Source organism: Tympanuchus pallidicinctus, unplaced genomic scaffold (genome assembly GCF_026119805.1).
Source record: "Tympanuchus pallidicinctus isolate F22 unplaced genomic scaffold, pur_lepc_1.0 scaffold2, whole genome shotgun sequence".
Taxonomy (NCBI): domain Eukaryota; kingdom Metazoa; phylum Chordata; class Aves; order Galliformes; family Phasianidae; genus Tympanuchus; species Tympanuchus pallidicinctus.
This window is the reverse complement of record NW_026294721.1, coordinates 15781545-15799928: the sequence shown is the minus strand read 5'-3', so window position 1 is coordinate 15799928 and position 18384 is coordinate 15781545. Positions and strand designations below refer to the sequence as shown.

Below are 18384 nucleotides of genomic sequence, written 5' to 3'. Positions count from 1 at the left end.
ATAAATGCTTCTCACATGAGAGCGCTTAGAGGTGCTGTCCCTTTGGAATAATTCACAAAATAGTTATAACATATTTGGTCACGTTTGGCACAGATTTTGTTTGCCTTTAGTTAGGAACGAGAGAAGAGCAAACAGCAATTTGAACAAAGCCTCAGGTCTGTCTTTCCTGAAGATCAGCACCTTTGTCATGATGTGTTACTCCGAAGCTGCAGCTTACTTTTCAGATGGAAACAGCCCTTTCTTTGACCAGCATGTATCATTTATCATTTCATTGGTAGCAGCTAAGGATGCTCTAAAAATAGATGTGTGAAATGATGGACAGTTCATGATTTGTTGGCATGGAATCAAGACGTGACAGCAGGGACCGCGCGAGCCAATTGCATCCTCACTGCCCAGGTTACCATGGAAGCTTTAACTCTTTACGTTCCCTTTGTCTCTCTTGGTCACATAACTTACGCAGTACACTTTAATTGTTATGGATGAAATGTACTTTATAGTGTAAAATCCACCTGCCCACGTTAACTGAAGCTTCAGACATGATTTAGGTAGGTATGTATATTCCATAAAATCTAATAGGAGAATGCAGGTACCTCTGCTAAGGACTTCAAGACAAAAAAAAAAAACCAAAAAAACACCCAGTATATGTGCAGACTTGAAATGTAAATAAGTGCTGAATTTTAATATTTTTACATACAATAAGAATTTAGGGGAAAGGTCCTCTAAGTGTGAAGAAAAACGGAAAGAAAAACTAAAGAAAATAATAAGGAGAAGTGAAATCTCTTATTCAGATTTCCTCGGCTGGTTCCTATTTCTCTTAGAGAACTCCATTTCTCACCTACCCTTCAGTTCAGGTATCCTTTTATTTCTGAAATTTTTCCACTTCTGTCATTTCAGTATGATTTTCTCCCTCAGCTACATGCAATATTTAATCTGAATACCTTCTTGCTTAATGTGACCACCTCCTAGCTTCTTCCACAAACCGCTCCTTACTTTCTTCCACACCTCAACACTGTTTTCTTCTTCGGAGATAGCAGGGGATGAGGATGTTGGGAAATAATGGCTTCTACAGATTCCGTGCACTTTCCTGCTTGTTAATACTGAGAGTGGATACATTAACAGGAGCTTATTCCTTTGTAACAGCACATAAGTAAATGAGAGTACTCAAAGTCTCTCATTTCTGGAGCAAATAGTATTTCTTATCTCAGTGCCCAAGTCCCAAAGGAATTTTCCTTTCTTCATGATGTCTGTTGGCCAAAACCTAAATAGCAGAGGTGAAACTTTCAGTCACATTCCCTTAGACCTCTCTGATAGGACACAGAAGAATTTATCATGATCTGTCAGTCTGCAATGGAGTAACTTCTGCCATACTTCAGTCTCTTTCTCCCTAACTCAGAATCCATGGAGATTTTCAAAGAAATGCCTGTGGAGGTGGCAGGGAAGTAAATCCACATAATTTTTCAGTAGTTTCAGAAACGTTTGAAAACTTCTCAGTTTTCAGTCTCAGAAACATCTACTCTACTTTAATTTAGACCTGCAGGAAATACACTTTCTAATTGAATGTTTTACACCTGGTTATTACTGCTTGTCTTGCTAAACTATGCTGTAATTTTAATTGGTGTATAACTACCAGATAAAGCTGGAACGGTCCTATCTTTCTCTGAGTGGAATGTATTGTTATACGATCTGTTTCTTCCATGGCACAAGAGAAATGTCTTTGCCTGAAAAGAGTTTCACAACTCTGGGACTTGTTTGGAGCTCTTAGTCTTGTAGAAAGCCATTAATTATCTGGGAATTTTAGCGAGGGTGAGGAAAAGAAGGATACAGCAATTTGTTCTGACCTTCTACACACCTAGTAGCCCATTTAACTGTTGCTCCAATCACACTAACATCTGGATAAACAACGACCATACATGCTCAGGTCAGCTTTTGAACAGCAAGTTCTCACTGTGATTATCACATGGCAGTTCAGTGTCTTGTCATGGAAATTATTGCATCTGTGTAGATGAGTGGCAGCACAGAATGGCTGGCAGAACATTTCCTAGCTCACTGGTCTCACTGTCTGTATGTGTAACAATGGGTCACTTTTAGGATATGGCAAAATGCTTTTTTTTTAATTGATTATATAAATGTTAGGGATGTGCATTATGTGTTTGCTATAAAGCGTTTCAACAGCTAAAACAATTCAAATCAAAACTCACCATACCAGTAGATTGCATGCATGCATTTAAAAGCTTATCAGCTTTTTTTTAATTTCTAAATGCTCCTAATCTTTCTTTTTTTCACATTCAATATCAGTAGAAAGCTACAAACTTAAAAGATTTGGATATGGCAGTTCCTAAGAGGTTGTGTTATTAAATTGCCTGTTTATCTTTCCCAGAATATAAAAAACTGAAGTATGTCAACTCCAGTTCTTTATTTAGCCCCATTAATGCAGTATAAAATGAAGAAAGAGGTGGGTAATAACAATCAGATAGTGGATTCAGCTCCTTCAAGTCTTTCCTTGGGAAGCTTGGGTCAGGATTTGAAATCACATTAGGAAGAAGTTGGAATTAGGGAAATGCTAAGCAGTGCATTCCTGATTATTTATGGCTGCAGAAGTCTTTACGTTATATAGCATCTTGTGCCATTTTACTCAGAACATTACTTTTAATGTCCAATGTAGAACTGGGAACTTAAGAACCTGTTATTTTTTTTTGTCCTCTATTTGACGTGAAGGAGTTCAAGTGAGTAAACAGATATCACTTTCAGAGTGAAAAGAATTAATGGAAGAATTAAAAAGAAAACTTAAATTATTAATTAAGATTGTGCTAGAGGATATAGCAGGTAGAAATAAATGCACAATCATCAATCTATGTAGTCAATTTTTCGTATGTTTGATTTTAGGAAGTTTGTGAGCTTTAGCAGTTGATTAAGCCATAAACGATTCAGACTCCTTATGAATACACTTTTAAGATGATAAATTTCATAGAGTTTTGGAGTCTCTTTAATCTTAACTCCATAGTTATTATTTGAAGAGTCACCATTTGCCTTTTCCAAATTGCATTTCTGCACAGCAAGAACTGTACTCTACCGTCCCTTTTTCAACCTTTCACAGTAGACTAATACACTCAAAGCAATTACAGACATTACAGCAAGAAAATTAGAGTGTTGTCATTGATACTTTAAGGATATCTTATAGTGTAGCAGACCGACCGAATACTCAGATTTTGGGATGGGTATCAAGGTATCAAGGTCTGTGTTGCTTACAGTATTGAAGTAAGTATATATAGAGATATAAATGAACCACTTTCCAGAATATGCTGAGAATGGATTAGTGAAGTGAATACATACAGAAAATTGAATTTTTTGTTACAGAGAATCCAACTCAGAAAAGTGTTATTTGCCAGTATTCCTCTTGAGATGAAACAATATCTGTTAAAAAATTAAAAAAAAATAAAAATCAACACATTAGTAATGAAATCTGTTATTTCTCACCGTGTTAATATTGCTGCTATCCTGATCATATGAAATGAGATTAACTGTGTTCACAGGACTTTAATAAGGATGCAGTAACATGTACAAATAATGTCTTACCCTAAATGTAAGATAGGAGAGCAAAGAAGTGTGATTGGAGAGCTGTGACTCATTTCTCTTAAAAAGATGAGGTACATGTCTATTCATGTACCTTTATTTTTAAAAATGTAAAGGCACTATAAGGCACTCCAACACTGTGTTAAAGCAAGCAGCGAGCTTGAATTCTGTTTGTGATGTGTTCTGTTTGTTTGACATTTTTTTCCCATTAAAATAGCCCAGTGTAAACAAGGCATTGTCTTTCAGTCAGTCAAAGGTTTTTTTGCTTTTGTTTTTTAATTCTGGTAATTTCAGATAAGACACTTTCATATAGTCCATGACCCACAGCCGTGATAGTCAGCAGTTCTGCCCAGAGGAGTAGAGAACACGGATCCGTTCCCTGCGTGAGTTAATAACTACGAGTAGTAGCTGTAGCAAAACTGAGTAGTCCCCCTTAGAGCCCCACCATTGCAGGGATGCTCCACAGAAAAAAGTTTAATATGACCATATGGGCCCCAAAAGCAGAACCCGCATGCCACAAAGCCAGATAGTTCTAAAGATAAAAAGCACAGAACAGCATTTGTTACCATCACCTTCCAAAGAGTTCTCCCTCAATTTCAAAAAGAGAGGAGCCTTGCTCTGTAGGTTTCTGCTTCCCTGATCACCATCTTTTGTGTCCAGCTCTGGATTCCCCAGCTCAAAAAATATAGGGATCTCCTAGAAGGAGTCCAGTGTATGGCTATAAAGATGATAAAGGGTCTGGAGATTCTCCTGTGTGAGGAAAGGCTGAGTAACATGGGTCTGCTCAGCCTGGGGAAAAGAAGACTGAGGGAGGATCTTATTGATGTTTATAGATAACTAAAGAGAGGTAGGAGGCAAATGAATGAGGCCAGGCTCTTCTCGTCTGTGTAGCAATAGGACAAGGAGCAGTGGCCTAAAGCTTGAACATAGGAGGTTCCATGTAAACACGCAGAAAAATTTTTTAATAGTGAGGCTTATGGTGAAGGGAAACCCAGAGGTTTCCCATTGAGGTTGTGGAGTCTGCTTCTCTGGAGATATTCAAGACCCATCTGGATGCCTACCTGTGTGACCTAGTGTAGGGTACCTGCTTTAGCAGGAAGGTTGACTAGATGATCGATAGAGGTCCATTCCAACTCCTGCAGTTCTGTGATTCTATGGTCTTTCTTATTCTGTGCCCCACATGGGGCATGCTACTCTGTACTCCAGTGCTAACGAAAACATTTATCATTTCAAACTCCTAAATTTTGTACCTTTGTTGTGCTTCTGAAAATGACCATATATTAAAAACAGATATTTTGTATTTGTAATTAAGTCCAGTACCTTTGAACCCTGCAATTTATCAAAACAGTCTTCTTGTTTGCAGGTTGTGTCACACAGTGCATAGGATTTTAATTTGTTTTTGTTTGTTTTGTTTGGCACTTTCCACTGTGAAATGAAGGAGAGACATTATCTCACACATACTATTCCCTTGACATCTATGAAATCTCTTGTTGTGCTTTCTCAGCACCCAAAATGGGATTGAGTTTATACACCAGAGGCAACAGTGCTTCTAGATGATTCTTAGTCTGCTTATTTGGGGCATCATTTTCCCTGACCAACATGACAAGTTCCAACCTCAGTAAAAGCATTTTATTTCCAGAAAACAAATGCTGTCTTTTCGGATGCTGTAACAGATGCTATTTTTCTTTCCTATATTTCTTTGAATTCTGCTTTTCTATGACCCGTGCTTCATCTGTACTTAATTTTCATTTAATTTATCCTGAACCTTGTAATAAAACTCTCTAGTGTTCAGTAAATTACATGAAATTGAAATCCAGCCACATCAACTGTTAACATGCCGTGAGATAGTTATTTAAAGCCCATCTCTGCCCAGAGAGCAACATGTTCAGGAGCAAAATAATTTATATGTTGAGAATTTGGCAGCAGCTCCCTCAACACAAAGCAGTTTCTCTGCTGCTGGAATACTGGATAGTATGGTGCTGAAAAGATTTCATCAGGTCAGAAATATTTATTTCTGATAAAAATTTCCTTGTTTAGGTCCTGGCTTAGCTGCATATAACAGATTAAGTGGTCTGTCTACCCAGAAGTGCCGTGTCAATACTAAATTGATTTCATACAGCAGATACTAGATTTGTTGAGTGAATAATGTATATGTGGTATGTAATTGTTTTTGCAAGTCAGGAACTCCGTGACGACCCTTAACTTTATCTTTCAGCTAATACAGAGCTCAAATTGCAAACTCTCTGTGTACAGACATTCTCTGTGTTTTGTATTTCTGGTAGGACTTTCTTTTCCAGTGCAATGGGCAAAAAGTAAATGCATTTGTATGTGCTTTTTTTTTTTTTTCTTTTTTTTTTTTTTCAGTGCACATGGTCACAGTATCTACTCGTAAGAGTCAGGGCCATATACTGACCTCTGCTGAGCACCATACACCTAGCATAATTTTGCTGATCTCAGTCTGAGGATTCAAATGAGCCTGTTGAAGCAATGGTACTCAGAAGTTTCCAAGTGAAATAGAAAGTATGTTCCCATCAGACTTCTCAATTCAATTATGTTTCACTTAAAAAGAAAGCCTGGGTAACTTCCTTCAATTTACAGTCTTTCTATTTAGACTACAATATAGCTGGAATGGTTTTCTGAATGCATACAACAACACAGTCAATGCCTAGGGAAGCTTTTGGCCTAAAAGCAGAAAAATAGAGGAAAAAAATACAACTTAAAATTAGTCAGTTTTAATATGAATTATGTTTTCCACAGTATGTGAAATAATTTAGAATTTGTTCTGGATTGCTCTAAAATTTCTACATCAGTGTGTATGGAAAAATGTGTTTTCCAATTTTTTTGTTCTCCATTTTTGAAAAACTGTTCTTAAGAAAAAAACTCAGACATTTCAGACGTTCAATTTTCTTATTAAAAAAAATCCCCCAGAGGATCACTTTTTCCTAATATCTAGGCTTAGGTTCAGGAGTAGTTTGCCCAGAAATGTGGTTGATACTCCATCTCTGGAGACTTTCAAGGTAATGCTGGATCAAGCCCCGGGCAACCTGATCTAGCTGTACATGTCCCTGTTCATTTCATTGCAGGAGACTTGCACTGGATGACCTTTAAAGGTCTCTTCCAGCTCTAAAGATTCTATGTTACTATGATCATAACTAAGAAATTTATACGAGATGTCTATGAAAGGACTTACAGATGTTATATTATTGCTTCAAATATTATTTTTTTTTCTAGAGAGAAATCTGCTTGTCTGATTTATAGAGCTGCACGATTAAATGAGAAGAAATGAGCTCATATATCATACAATGAGTAGCAGGAGAGAATGGGGAATTTAGGGGAACTACTAGGATGGAAACTTTGCTGGAGGGTGAAAAAGTGCTGGAGTACCTTGAAGGGGCTCTAATTTTTTTTTAAATGTCTTTCAGGAGTCATGTGAGTATAATGCAAGAGACTGGATGAGGTGGATTCAGGAAATCATTTGAAGTTGCAGATCTTTAAAATTCTGAAATTATGAAAAAATTCTGAAAATCAGAATCTTAAAATTCTGGTGCAGAATTACCTATAAAATATCTTTAAGTAGCTGTTTTTTGCAAGCTTTAGTTTAAGTCTTCTTTCCAGTAGGAATTTTTTTGATTTGTTAATAGTTATCTTGTATGGGTGGTGTTTTACAAGGATTCATTCACTTCCAGTGATCCTATTTGAAACCTGAAATGTAAAGTCTATGTATGTATAACTCTCAGCTGAGGTATGTGCATCATTTCTGATGATCACTAAAATATTGCTCTGGTGTCAGTTAATTTTTATGCTGACACTTCTACTGCTTTTGCAACACTATGAAGTAGTGAATTGGGAATAGGAAGGATTTCAAAGCTTCATGAACAGAACCGGTTTCAATGATGTAAGTCGTCAGAATGAGGAATGACTCCCTCGTAATTGTGCAGTTTTTCAAATTGTCTTCTGAATTTATTCTGTATCTCTGAAAATTGTGCCCATGTGAGAGGAAAAAAAAACCCAGTGCAGTCTGTTAACTTGCCCTGTGTGTAGCACTTTTTTGATGACAAGAATATCCCAGCACTCACACATACTTAGTACCAGGTAGTAATACACCATGTTTGCTTCTCTTACAATCCATTTGATATTTATTTTATTTTTTCTTATTTTTCATGTGAAGCTACGAAATATCTAATATTGATGACATTTCAGAGCTGCTACTAAGCAAATGCTAAACTCACTAATTAGTGGATCAGCTTTATTCTGATGTCACTAATATAATATTTTCAGAGCTGGCACATAAGTATTTAACTTAGGATCATATCATCATAGTCCCAAAGTCCACAGACTTTTATAACATCAATTTACAAATTACCAGTTATAGGCACTCTAACCAAGCTGTAAAACATTCTAGATATTCCCTGAATATTATATCAAATCATTTTTTGGTATTCCTCCCTGCATTTATTAAAGCAAAGCAGTTCAATATTTTTACAGAGATATATTATTTACTGAGAATTGCAAGTGTGTTTCTGTAATCAATAACTGTCAAGAGGATACTTTGTCTTAATGTACTAGTGTGTCTAATCCATCCATTCTTTGGCACTTTGATGGTGAGATTCCAGAAGGATGAGACTGTTAATGTATCTGAATTAGTCTGAGATCAGTATAATTTGGCACACAACTACACTGTCAAAATGTTGCTCAGCTGCAACAGGAGTAGATTTGAGCTTGCAATTTGAAAACAAACCCTGTCCAGTTTAAAGAGTGCAGGTGTGAAGCCATAGAAATCTGGCCAGTGATTTTTTGACAGTGAACAGTTGTAAGTGAGAAAGTTAAATGATAACAGAACAGCAATTTCTGATCTGAGCCCTGAATGTGGGAGTGATAAGATCGTGCCTTTCACAGGAAGTAATGGAAGGAAAGCTTTATCACTATTAACTAAGTTGTTTGTTAGTAGAATTGTTCAAATGTTGAAAGCATTAGCCCAGTTTGTACATAAGGTGGGCTAGCTACCTGTAAGATCTAGACTGATACTACAAAAGTGTAAAGTAAAAAAGCAAAAGTCTCAAAGCCAAAGTATTCAATGCATCATCAGAGATGTATTTGGTTGCAGAAAGGTTTATAGGTAATCTGGATAATTTTACAGAAAAAAACTGATTCTGAGTTATGCAGTGTATTCAAAAGAATAATCTGCAGTAACAGTTTAGAACAGAACCTGAAAAAGCAAAGGCAAACTTTCACCTTTTACTTTAATGTACATATTTTAAATGGTTAGCACCTGGGGCAAAGGAGGACAAAGGAGAACAATGTGAACAGCATCCAAAACCAGAGGCTGCAGACTGACTGATGCCGTTTATGATTGACAGTGTGAACAGGAGATACAGTAAAGCCATAAAACAACCTGAGAAGATGAAAAATTATACTGATGTGAAAAATGCTGCAACCAATGAAATATTTCTTCAGAAATAAAATCACAGTAAAGACAGCAAGCTTGGAAATAGCCAAGCCCACAGGCCATGACAGGCAGATAACAAAACCACAGGTGTCGCAAAGTCACTGCTTTACAGCTTGTGGGGTTTCTGAAGTATAATCATGGGAAAATTCCTAAGACTGCTTCTGTTTCTGGGAGGTGAAAGATAAGCACAAACCATTGCTATGTTGCCTATTCGTCTAGTTTATCCACAATAATAAAGAATTTGCGTGGATACTGCTGTCATTTTCATGATGGAAGAGAATATAGGGATTGAACAGTAATCAGACAACTGATCAGATATTCAGAGAAAGCAATTAGAAGCACAAATAAACAAATACTGAACAGTAGCAAAGGTTTTCAGGCATTACATTTGTTTTTTATTTCGACAAGTGAGGTACATTAAATGTCATATTTCATATTGTTTTACATTTCTGAACTCCCTGGAATATTTTGAACTCTCTTTATCATATATTTACAGTGAATAAAAAAACAAAGCAAATATCTGGCCTCTCTTAGAACTTCTTGTAAGTTATTAAAATGAAAGAGCAACACTCCTTAGACACGGTCTAAAAATGTATGTAAACAAGTCTCAGTTTCTTGTGTATTTTGTGTGTATACACTGTGTATCCATATACAAGAGCTTACTACTTACTACTTATTACTACTTACTACTACTTACTGCTTACTACTGAATACATGACCAGTTGTTTGTGTTTCTTCAGCACGTGAAAAATGCTGCAATCCTTGATTCTTTAGAAAGCCAGCCCACACATCAATGAGTTTCTCTAGTGAGATGATAGCATCACTCAAAACTCCTTCATGTGAATGTAGGAGCTTTGCTTAGGCAAACGGATTTGTATGATCTTATGTGGTAAAGGTCTGTAGGAACAAAGGAAAAAAAAGGTGTTGACAAGATGTGAAGAAATTTGTTGGGCTCCTTCACAGTGCTCCAAGTAGGTTAATTGGGCAGACGTGGAAACAATGTCAGCTTACTTATTTTCTTTGTGAATGTTGGTTAGCTTTATATAACCAGAAAATAAGACATTCAACTTGTCACTTTTTATTGCTGTTATTTGCCTTAATAATAACTTCTGGGAAAAGTAGGAACTCACCATTTGAACTAGGAGTACACTCTAACAGGTCGCTGGTGCTTAAGTCAGACTGTAAGATTCAGTAGATGTTCCTGTATCTCTGGCATTTTGGTTCTGCTTTGTTTTGTGTTGTTGTTGTTTGTTTTTATTTTATTTTATTTTATTATTTTAGGAAAAAGTTTGGAAGGTGCTGCCTTGTTGCAGTCTCTCAAGTTGTTTACTTTAAGTGTATGAGTTAGGCTTTCCTGTGACTTTTTACTGTTGATTGGCATATAAGTCCTTTGTTGTCTGCAGCAAGCTACTAATGAACCAACAAGGGATTAGGAGGAAAAGTCTGGCGAACATCCACATGCTATATCAGCTGAACTGAAGGAACCCTTCTGTCAGTCTTTCATTTTGAGACTGTAAAGGAGTTTTCTAAACATATTTATGATAAAGTTCACTTATCACAATGTTCACAGCTAAAGCCCACAGGAAGCTTGATAGATTTCCATAACATGCAGAAAAATAATATAGCAAAAAAAAAGAGTATATTTCTAATTCTTAGCAATACATTTTCTCTCTTTGTTATCTGCATGACAATTTTAGTATATCATAACAATATTTCTACTTTCCACCCAGGTTATGGATTTAAAAATGTAGGCATCCATATGCTGTATACCATTGGAACTATACATCTGCCTCTCGTGCTAGAAATTATAGAAAGTGATTAAATAGATAGACTTACAGCTGTTTTGTTTTTTTTTTTTAAATTGTAGTCTCCAAGTATAGTTTCTTAACGGATTATAATTTTATACAAGAGTTTGAATAGCTGTACCTGGCATAGTTGTGTTTTTAGGAAGACCTAGTATGATCTCAGTAAGTTTTGTTAGCAAGACTACCTTATTACCAGGATATTTCTTTAGTTTATGGTGCGTGGTTTTACAAACACAACACCTGGATGTAGTGTGTGAATGCTTTTCCAGTATAATGTGAGACTCTCTATTTTGCAGAGCTAAGTGGTTCCAAAGAAAATGTGAGTAGGTAATAGTTTGTGTGGTTTTGTATTTTCTCTGCTGATCATTCTAAAAATTCATTCTAGGATCACTGCACCCTATGAATGAATGAAAAAAAAAAAGATATCCCAGAGTTATATTGAGAAAGCTGTTCTGGAAGACAAAAAATGGTGATCTACAAGGAGGTCCAGATATGCTAAGAAAATGTTCTTGTGCAGTTTGTGCAGTTTTCATTTAAATCTGCCATTCCTACGGGACCAAACATTTAAGAATAAAGTAGGACCTTGGAAGTGGCAGAGAGAGAAGAACAAACAAGCACAGTTATGAATAGGATGCTTTGTGATGGTCACATCACTCTGCCTTGTGAGGTTTTGGCAGGACACTGTGGTCTTCCATTACTCTAGTTTATGGAAGAATTTGAGGGAGAACAGATGTAATGGTATTTCAGAATATTAAAAGGCTGTATTAGAGCCAGTAACATTTCTTATGAATAAAGCTTAATTTATGGTTAAGTAAGGTGCTGTTGATTGAAGTAGTTAAAAGCTCAATATTTTCTGAAATTCAGAAGTATGGTAGTAGTATGGTAAGACTGGCGTTGAAGGTGATGGCAAATACCGTATATATTTTGAAGTGGATCCACTAGCTGAATGCAAAGGGGCAGCTGAGATAGTTGGCGTGACAAGCCAGAGTGATAGTATTTGTAGCAATAGCTAAGGCAGGTTTCCTACAGTAGGTTACAAAGAAAGCATCTGATTCTTAGAGCTATTGCACTGCTGACATTATATATACCCCTTGGATTGGAGAACATAAGGGGAGAAATAAATAAGAAACACCCAGGTTGAGGGACTACAGGACTGACATAGCTAGAAAAAAAAAAAAAATCAGTGAAATCACCTGTCTCACAAACTCAGACACTTTAAACTTTGGTGAATTAACACAGTCTCTTGATCGATACTGGTTGTAATGGAAGGGTGGGTCATACTCTGCAAGGAGCCCAGTGAAAAAAAGCTGCTGGGCACCTGGTAGCACCTCTGGCATCTCGCAGTTGCAAAGCATTGGACATGAATGTATTGAGGCTGTCTGTCACTTAGAGAAAATTAAAGCAAATATAAAAACATCATCCCTTGATACAGTGACTGTCTCAAAATTTGAAATAAAAGAATTGCTGCTTCATTACTGATGATGCACAGGAGATTTACAAATGACTCTGGAAGTTCTTTTTGAAAAGATTTCCTCTGTAGTTTTGAAAATGATCTCTATATTCTCTCAAGAAAAATTCTTGCTAATAAATAAGTAGCACAAACAGATCGTGAGAGCAGTTGAGCTTCATCTGTGAAATTCGAACAGTCAAACATTTTTCAGCTTCAGTTTCCAGAAAGAACTTGAAAATACTGTTGTCTGACATTTTTATGACATTGAACTTTTTCATGGCTTTTACTTTTTAATGAGGTTTAAGGATTTACAATAGAGATGGAGTTATTTGAATGACATTTTTCCACGTTATGAAAAAAATTCTGTCTTCTAATGACATGTAATTCATGGCCACAGTAAGTATGATGTCTGCATCAGCTTCCAGAAATGCACACTAACAGATTCAGGAAGTCAAATTTTCAAGGGATGGACTAGAAATGTAATTCAATTTTAAGGACTAACAAATACTCAAAGAGTATTCAAAAGACTGTTTAGAATTAGTAACATCTTGTCAGTTTGTATGCAGCTTCTGACTTTCTACAGCAAATCAAAACTTCTGAGCAGTGGTGTTAGGATAGTATCCAGAACTTCAGATATACTTTTGAAAATTTTTGAATTTTTGAAAAGCTTATTTATGAATATTGCAGTATATCTTCTATTTAGTCACTTCTGTAAAAACATGAGCTGTATGTGTTGCTATTTAAATGCAAAGCAGAGTGGGAAGAGCCAAAACTTCTGCTTCATGACTACGTCTTGCCCCCTGTCCAAGACTGGAGACTCTTTCGGTGAGATATATAATCTATACCAACCCATAAAATGATTGCTGCCTCTAATGTGGGACTAAAATTCTTCTTCTGGGCATCAGGGCATCACAATGCATACCATTGTTCTGTCTTTTAAGGCAAGCCATACTGGTGTACTGCCCAGAGGAAAGCTGCAAGGTGTGGGCCATTACAAGATTTAATGGTTATAATAGCTGAATACATCACTGCCTTTTGCTTTTTTGTTTTGTGTGGGGTTTTTGTTTGTTTTTGTTGGATTCATTAAATATTTACCAAGAAGGTTACATTCAAAAGATTCAAACTAATGACTTTGCTGGTTTTCTTCAATGATTTGATGAACTAATATATATACTTGTTTTATATATATATATGTTCTTTACGTTCATGTTTTGTTTTATTCTCTTCTTCTTATGCTAGCAGTACATTCCAGGGAGTGAAAAAAGTAAACAAATGAGTTACAGGGACAAAAAGACTACAGCACACATAATAACCTATTTGTGTCAATTATGATCCATCAAGATTTTCTGGTCCATTTCTTTATTTAGGAAGAATTTTACCCATTTTAAAAATAAATATGTATGATTTTTGAATAGCTACTCTTGTAGATACACATGTTGAAAGTTTACTAAAAATAAGTTATGAGTACTTGTTCAAAACTGTTCTTATTAAAGATAGGAAAAAATATTCTTTTTTCTTCGTGCTAAGTTGCAGGACATTGCTTTTAAAATGGTCCTGTGGATTTAGATCATTATTGGTATCTTCGTCATATGCATGCTTAAAACTACTATTTAGACTTTTCTCAGTCAAAACCAAGAAACTCTAGCTTCTGTTAGAAATTCTGTTTTCAGTTTTCCATATTGCATTGGACTTCCACTGGTGCTCTGAGCTTTCTGGACTGGACTCCCATTTGAGTTTTCTCTTGCTTTGCACAATTTCTTCATCTAACTCTACCAGTGGAAGAGACCATTAGCATCTCCTGCTATCTGCTGTTCTACCAATGATAGCCTTCCCCAAAATCTGTTAGCATAATAGTTTGTAAATACATCCAGGTTTGCTTTAGGCAAAGTCATGAAGGTTAGCTCAGTTCATTTATCTGAACTTATTAAGGAAATCCCAGTGATTTTAAGCAATGCAGGGCAGGCTCCCATAAACTGTTTCATTAGGTGGTAAGGAATGACAGAGGATAGTAATCATTCTCACTTGGAGCCATGACAAAAAATGGACAGTAGCTTAATGACAACACAGTGAATGTGAGTGCACAAGAAGAGGAAATGTAAGGAGGAAAGATAAGCATTCCTGGGAACTCTCTCTGTAGACCCACTCATCAATTTTCAATCCAAATTGATTGGGCCTTTTTTTTTAACGTTAAGATTTCATTATATACAATATTAAGAAATAGCAATATGATTCATGGTACCTAAAATCTTAGTCATAATAATGTAAAAAAAATTCACTGTAATGTAAAGCTGCATCACAAGATAAGAAGTGATCATTTAGATATGTCTCTAGCTTGAAATATGACCAGGGATTTCAATTTCATATATTTACTCTCATGACAAAGTTAAGATTGTATATTAAATGTTTTTTTGAATAGGAGACAGCAAGAGAAATACCTTTTGTAAGGTTTCAAAAGATTTTACTAAAAAGCGATGAGCTAATAAAGAATCTTTATTTGTGTATTATATTATCTCTATATATGTCAAAAAGAGAAAATAAAATATAGAGGAGAGTCTAATGGCTAGTTCACAGCACATGAGAAAGACAATCACAGAATCACAGAATAGTTGAGGCTGGCAGGGACCTCTGGGCCCATGTGATCCCATCCCTGCTCCAGCAGGGACACCAGAGCAGGAGCTGCAGTCATTAATGCTGTTGATGATGCAGCTTAGTAGATTTTCAGCTTGTTTGAAAGAAAGATTAAATGAGAAAAAGAAGAATGTGAGGAAAAAGTTTGCAGCATTTAAAAGCTCCCCAAGGAAAAATGGCAACTTAAAGGTTTGCAGTACTTAGTACAAAAAAGACAGGGAGTTGTTGAAGAGGGTCCAGAGGAGGGCCACAAAGATGATCAGGGGACTGGAGCACCTCTCCTATGAAGGAAGACAGGCTGAGGGAGCTGGGTTTGTTCAGCCTGGAGAAAAGAAGGCTGCGGGGTGACCTCATTGCAGCCTTTCAGTACCTAAAGGGAGCCTGCAAACAGGAGGGGAATCAACTGTTTGAAAGGGTTGATAACTGCAGGACAAGGGGAAATGGTTTTAAGTTGAGGGAGGGGAGATTTAGGTTGGATGCCAGGGGAAAATTTTTTACAGAGAGAGTGGTGAGGTGCTGGAACAGGCTGCCCTGAGAGGCTTTGGATGCCCCGTCCCTGGAGGTGTTCAAGGTCAGGTTGGATGGGGCTCTGAGCAGCCTGGTCTAGTATTAAATGGGGAGACTGGTGGCCCTGCATGTGGCAGGGGGGTTGGAGATTCATGATCCTTCCAACCCTGGCCATTCTGTGATTCCATGATTCTGTGATTAAGCAGAGCCAGCAACATCTATTTCAATATGGTTAGGATGGAGCATTTAAACCCTAGGTTTTCTAACAGAAAAAGTATTAAACAGTTTCAGGGAGTTCAATCTTGAGGAAAAAAAAAGCATGTGATAGTGACATGCAAACATTGATCTGGATGGGTTTACCTATTCACAGTACAAAATTTTTTGTTGTTTGTTTGTTTTTTTATTTATTATTCTATTTTATTATTCATTATATCACTTCTCTTATTCTTGTTTCTATTCACTGTTTTCAATAATGGTAACCCACATCATAATGCTAGTGTACCTGGGGGATTTAGAAGCTGCTGCCAGTTCTTACGTGACACAAAGATGTTTTCTGAACATAATCCAAAGAAAGAAATGGACAATAATGGATTCCAGCCATGTGAGGGACAATATCCTACCAAAGAGGATTAAATTTATTGCAGTTGTTCCTTGCTTATTTTTGTTGTAATAGAGTTGCTGTTTTTGTAATGCAAATTACTCCTTAGATGCTAAATTACTAAGGATTTAAACAGTGTTGCCTTAGCCACTGTTAACCACTTAGTGCTGCATGAGGCAGAGCTGCAGAGCTCTGCAGGAGGGCAGCAGGTGGAGATACCTGGTAGTCCTCTGCCTGTATTTGTGCTGATTCTCTGGGAAAACACTCCATTTAGCACATACTACTGAAGTGAGAGACCATAACAAATAACGCGTCTATTTTCCCTCTTCCCCTCAATCTGTTCTTTCAAATGTTTGTTTTCCAAGGTCAGCCTGATCACTAAATGGCGCTTAATAAGGCAGGAAAATTAAAGAAGTTGTTGTTTGCCGTTGTTAATTATGAGAAGCGTTGTAAATGAGAAGCGATTCGTAAGGCACTGTGCTGGACGGCATCTCGTGCGTTGCCGGCCACATGCTGCACCTCTCCTCTTTTTCCCTTCCCTAGGAGAAACTCGCAGAAAGTTGGCACGTCGCACCACGGCACACTCAGGGGGCCGTGCCCCGTCCCCCGTCCCCGCGTCCCCCCCGGCTCCTTCCCTCTTTTTGCTTCCAGCTCTTTTCTGTCCCTCTCTGTCCAATGCGAGGCCCGGTCCCCGCGTCTCCTAGGCGACGTGCTACCCACACCGACGCTGCCAGCAGCCGCGCGGCCACGCCGGCGGCTCGCCGGCCCCAGGTGGTTCTTTGCCTTGTTCTTCCTTGTTCGGGGGCCCTTGGGGCGGCCGTCCCTCCGCTCCCCTCCGCTCAGCCCGGGAGCGGGGCTGTGCCCGGCGGGCCGCGGCCAGGATGTCCGCCCCGCTCCCCCCTGCCCCCGCGTAGAGCGATGGCTTCGCCGGGAAAGCCGGGCGGGAGAGCACTTTCCTCAGTGGCTGTGCTCAGACCATGACCTAACTCACCATGAACTTGGAAGGGCTTGAAATGATAGCAGTTTTGATCGTGATTGTGCTTTTTGTGAAAGTGTTGGAACAGTTTGGGCTGATTGAAGCAGGTTTAGAAGGTAAGGGAGCGCTTCTTGGTGGCTTGTCGTTTTTCTGTTCTAGTTCTGCTCTCGTGGGTGCCTGTGAGTGGGGCATGCGGTGCTGCCTGGGGCGCCCCCAGCCCCACGGGCACACTGGGGCCGCACTGTCCATGTTACGGCTGTGGGGATTTTCTCTTGCAGGAGAAATAAGCTGACATCCTGCGCACTGCTAAGGTGTCCAGCAGGGATAAATGCAGTCAAATCAGTGTCTGGTTCTTGCTGTAACTCTGCAATTTTAAATCACTAGGTGTCAAAGGATGTTTCAGAATGCTAGCAGTATTGCCTTAAATTTTTCTTGTAATCTATTCATGCAAGCATCTGGACTGGGATTGTTGTAAATTCAGGACAGCTATTTTATAGTGTTCAAAACCTGTTGCATTTTGAGTCTACTGTTAAAATGTGATAATAGTTTTGAGGAGGAAGGACTGTGATGCTCAGATTCAGAATAAGCAACTTTAACATTCACTCAGGGCAATTGGGTGCAAGTTTTATTGCTTGATGCTTTATCTCAGATCACCTCCTCCCTTCTTAGAAGTATAGTTTGTGTATAAAGCAGTAAGAAAGAAAAAAAGCTTACATTATTTTTAGTGCACTTTATATGATTGCAGCCAAGTTGATAATGTACTGTTATTCATTACAACCCAGTGTTTTATCAGGTTCCAGACTGAAATGTTCTGTCTCAAATATTGAAAAAAATACATATTCTCAAATCTTCCTATAAGCTAGGATTTAAGTATAATGTATGTACTTGTGCCTGTGAAAAGGGGAGCTCTGCTGACTGAGAGATTACAGTTTCTTGTGTTAAGGAGTGAGAATACAAGCAAAACTTGCTCCAATGAAATGATCTAAAGTAATGCTGTTCGAATTATGCTTTTGAAAAGTGCAGTCTTTTCTTCAAGTGACTCTTAGTAAGGAAGTCTATGTAGATGTTTCTCTATATTGCTGTATAATTAAAACTACCAAGTTTTAATTACAGAATCTGGAAACCCTGAAGGTACTCACAAAAATGTGTTATTAAGTGCATTTTTATAGAGAAGGAGTGTATCTACTGGAGTGCATTATTTTGAGTTGAAATGACAACAGATTCCTTTTTAATGTATTAACTTAACCTCTTATTTTGTTCCACTGTAAGTAGAAATGTCAATCAACCTGAGAAGTGATGTGATAAGAGTTATCTACAGCATTAAAGGTGGCAGAGATTCCACTGCAAAATAGGCAGTATTTTCTGTCTAGGTAGGCTGGCAGGTCTCACTGTGTTCTTGAGTCT

The 18384-nt window shown here is 37.7% G+C and overlaps 1 protein-coding gene across 10 annotated transcripts in view; it reads left to right on the top strand.

The window, feature by feature from the left end:
* The window catches only part of KCNIP4 (potassium voltage-gated channel interacting protein 4), a 375732-nt gene that overhangs the window by 181774 nt on the left and 175574 nt on the right, over nucleotides 1–18384 (top strand). The window contains exon 1 of one of the 10 annotated variants that reach the window (XM_052682839.1): nucleotides 16782–17096. The exons of 8 other annotated variants lie outside the window; for them this stretch is intronic. In XM_052682839.1, coding sequence (XP_052538799.1) covers nucleotides 16997–17096 — 100 coding nt within the window. In that variant the 5' untranslated portion in view covers nucleotides 16782–16996. Of the gene's footprint in view, nucleotides 1–16781; nucleotides 17097–18384 lie in introns of those variants that run through there. One more of the 10 variants, XM_052682840.1, reaches the window with a different exon arrangement.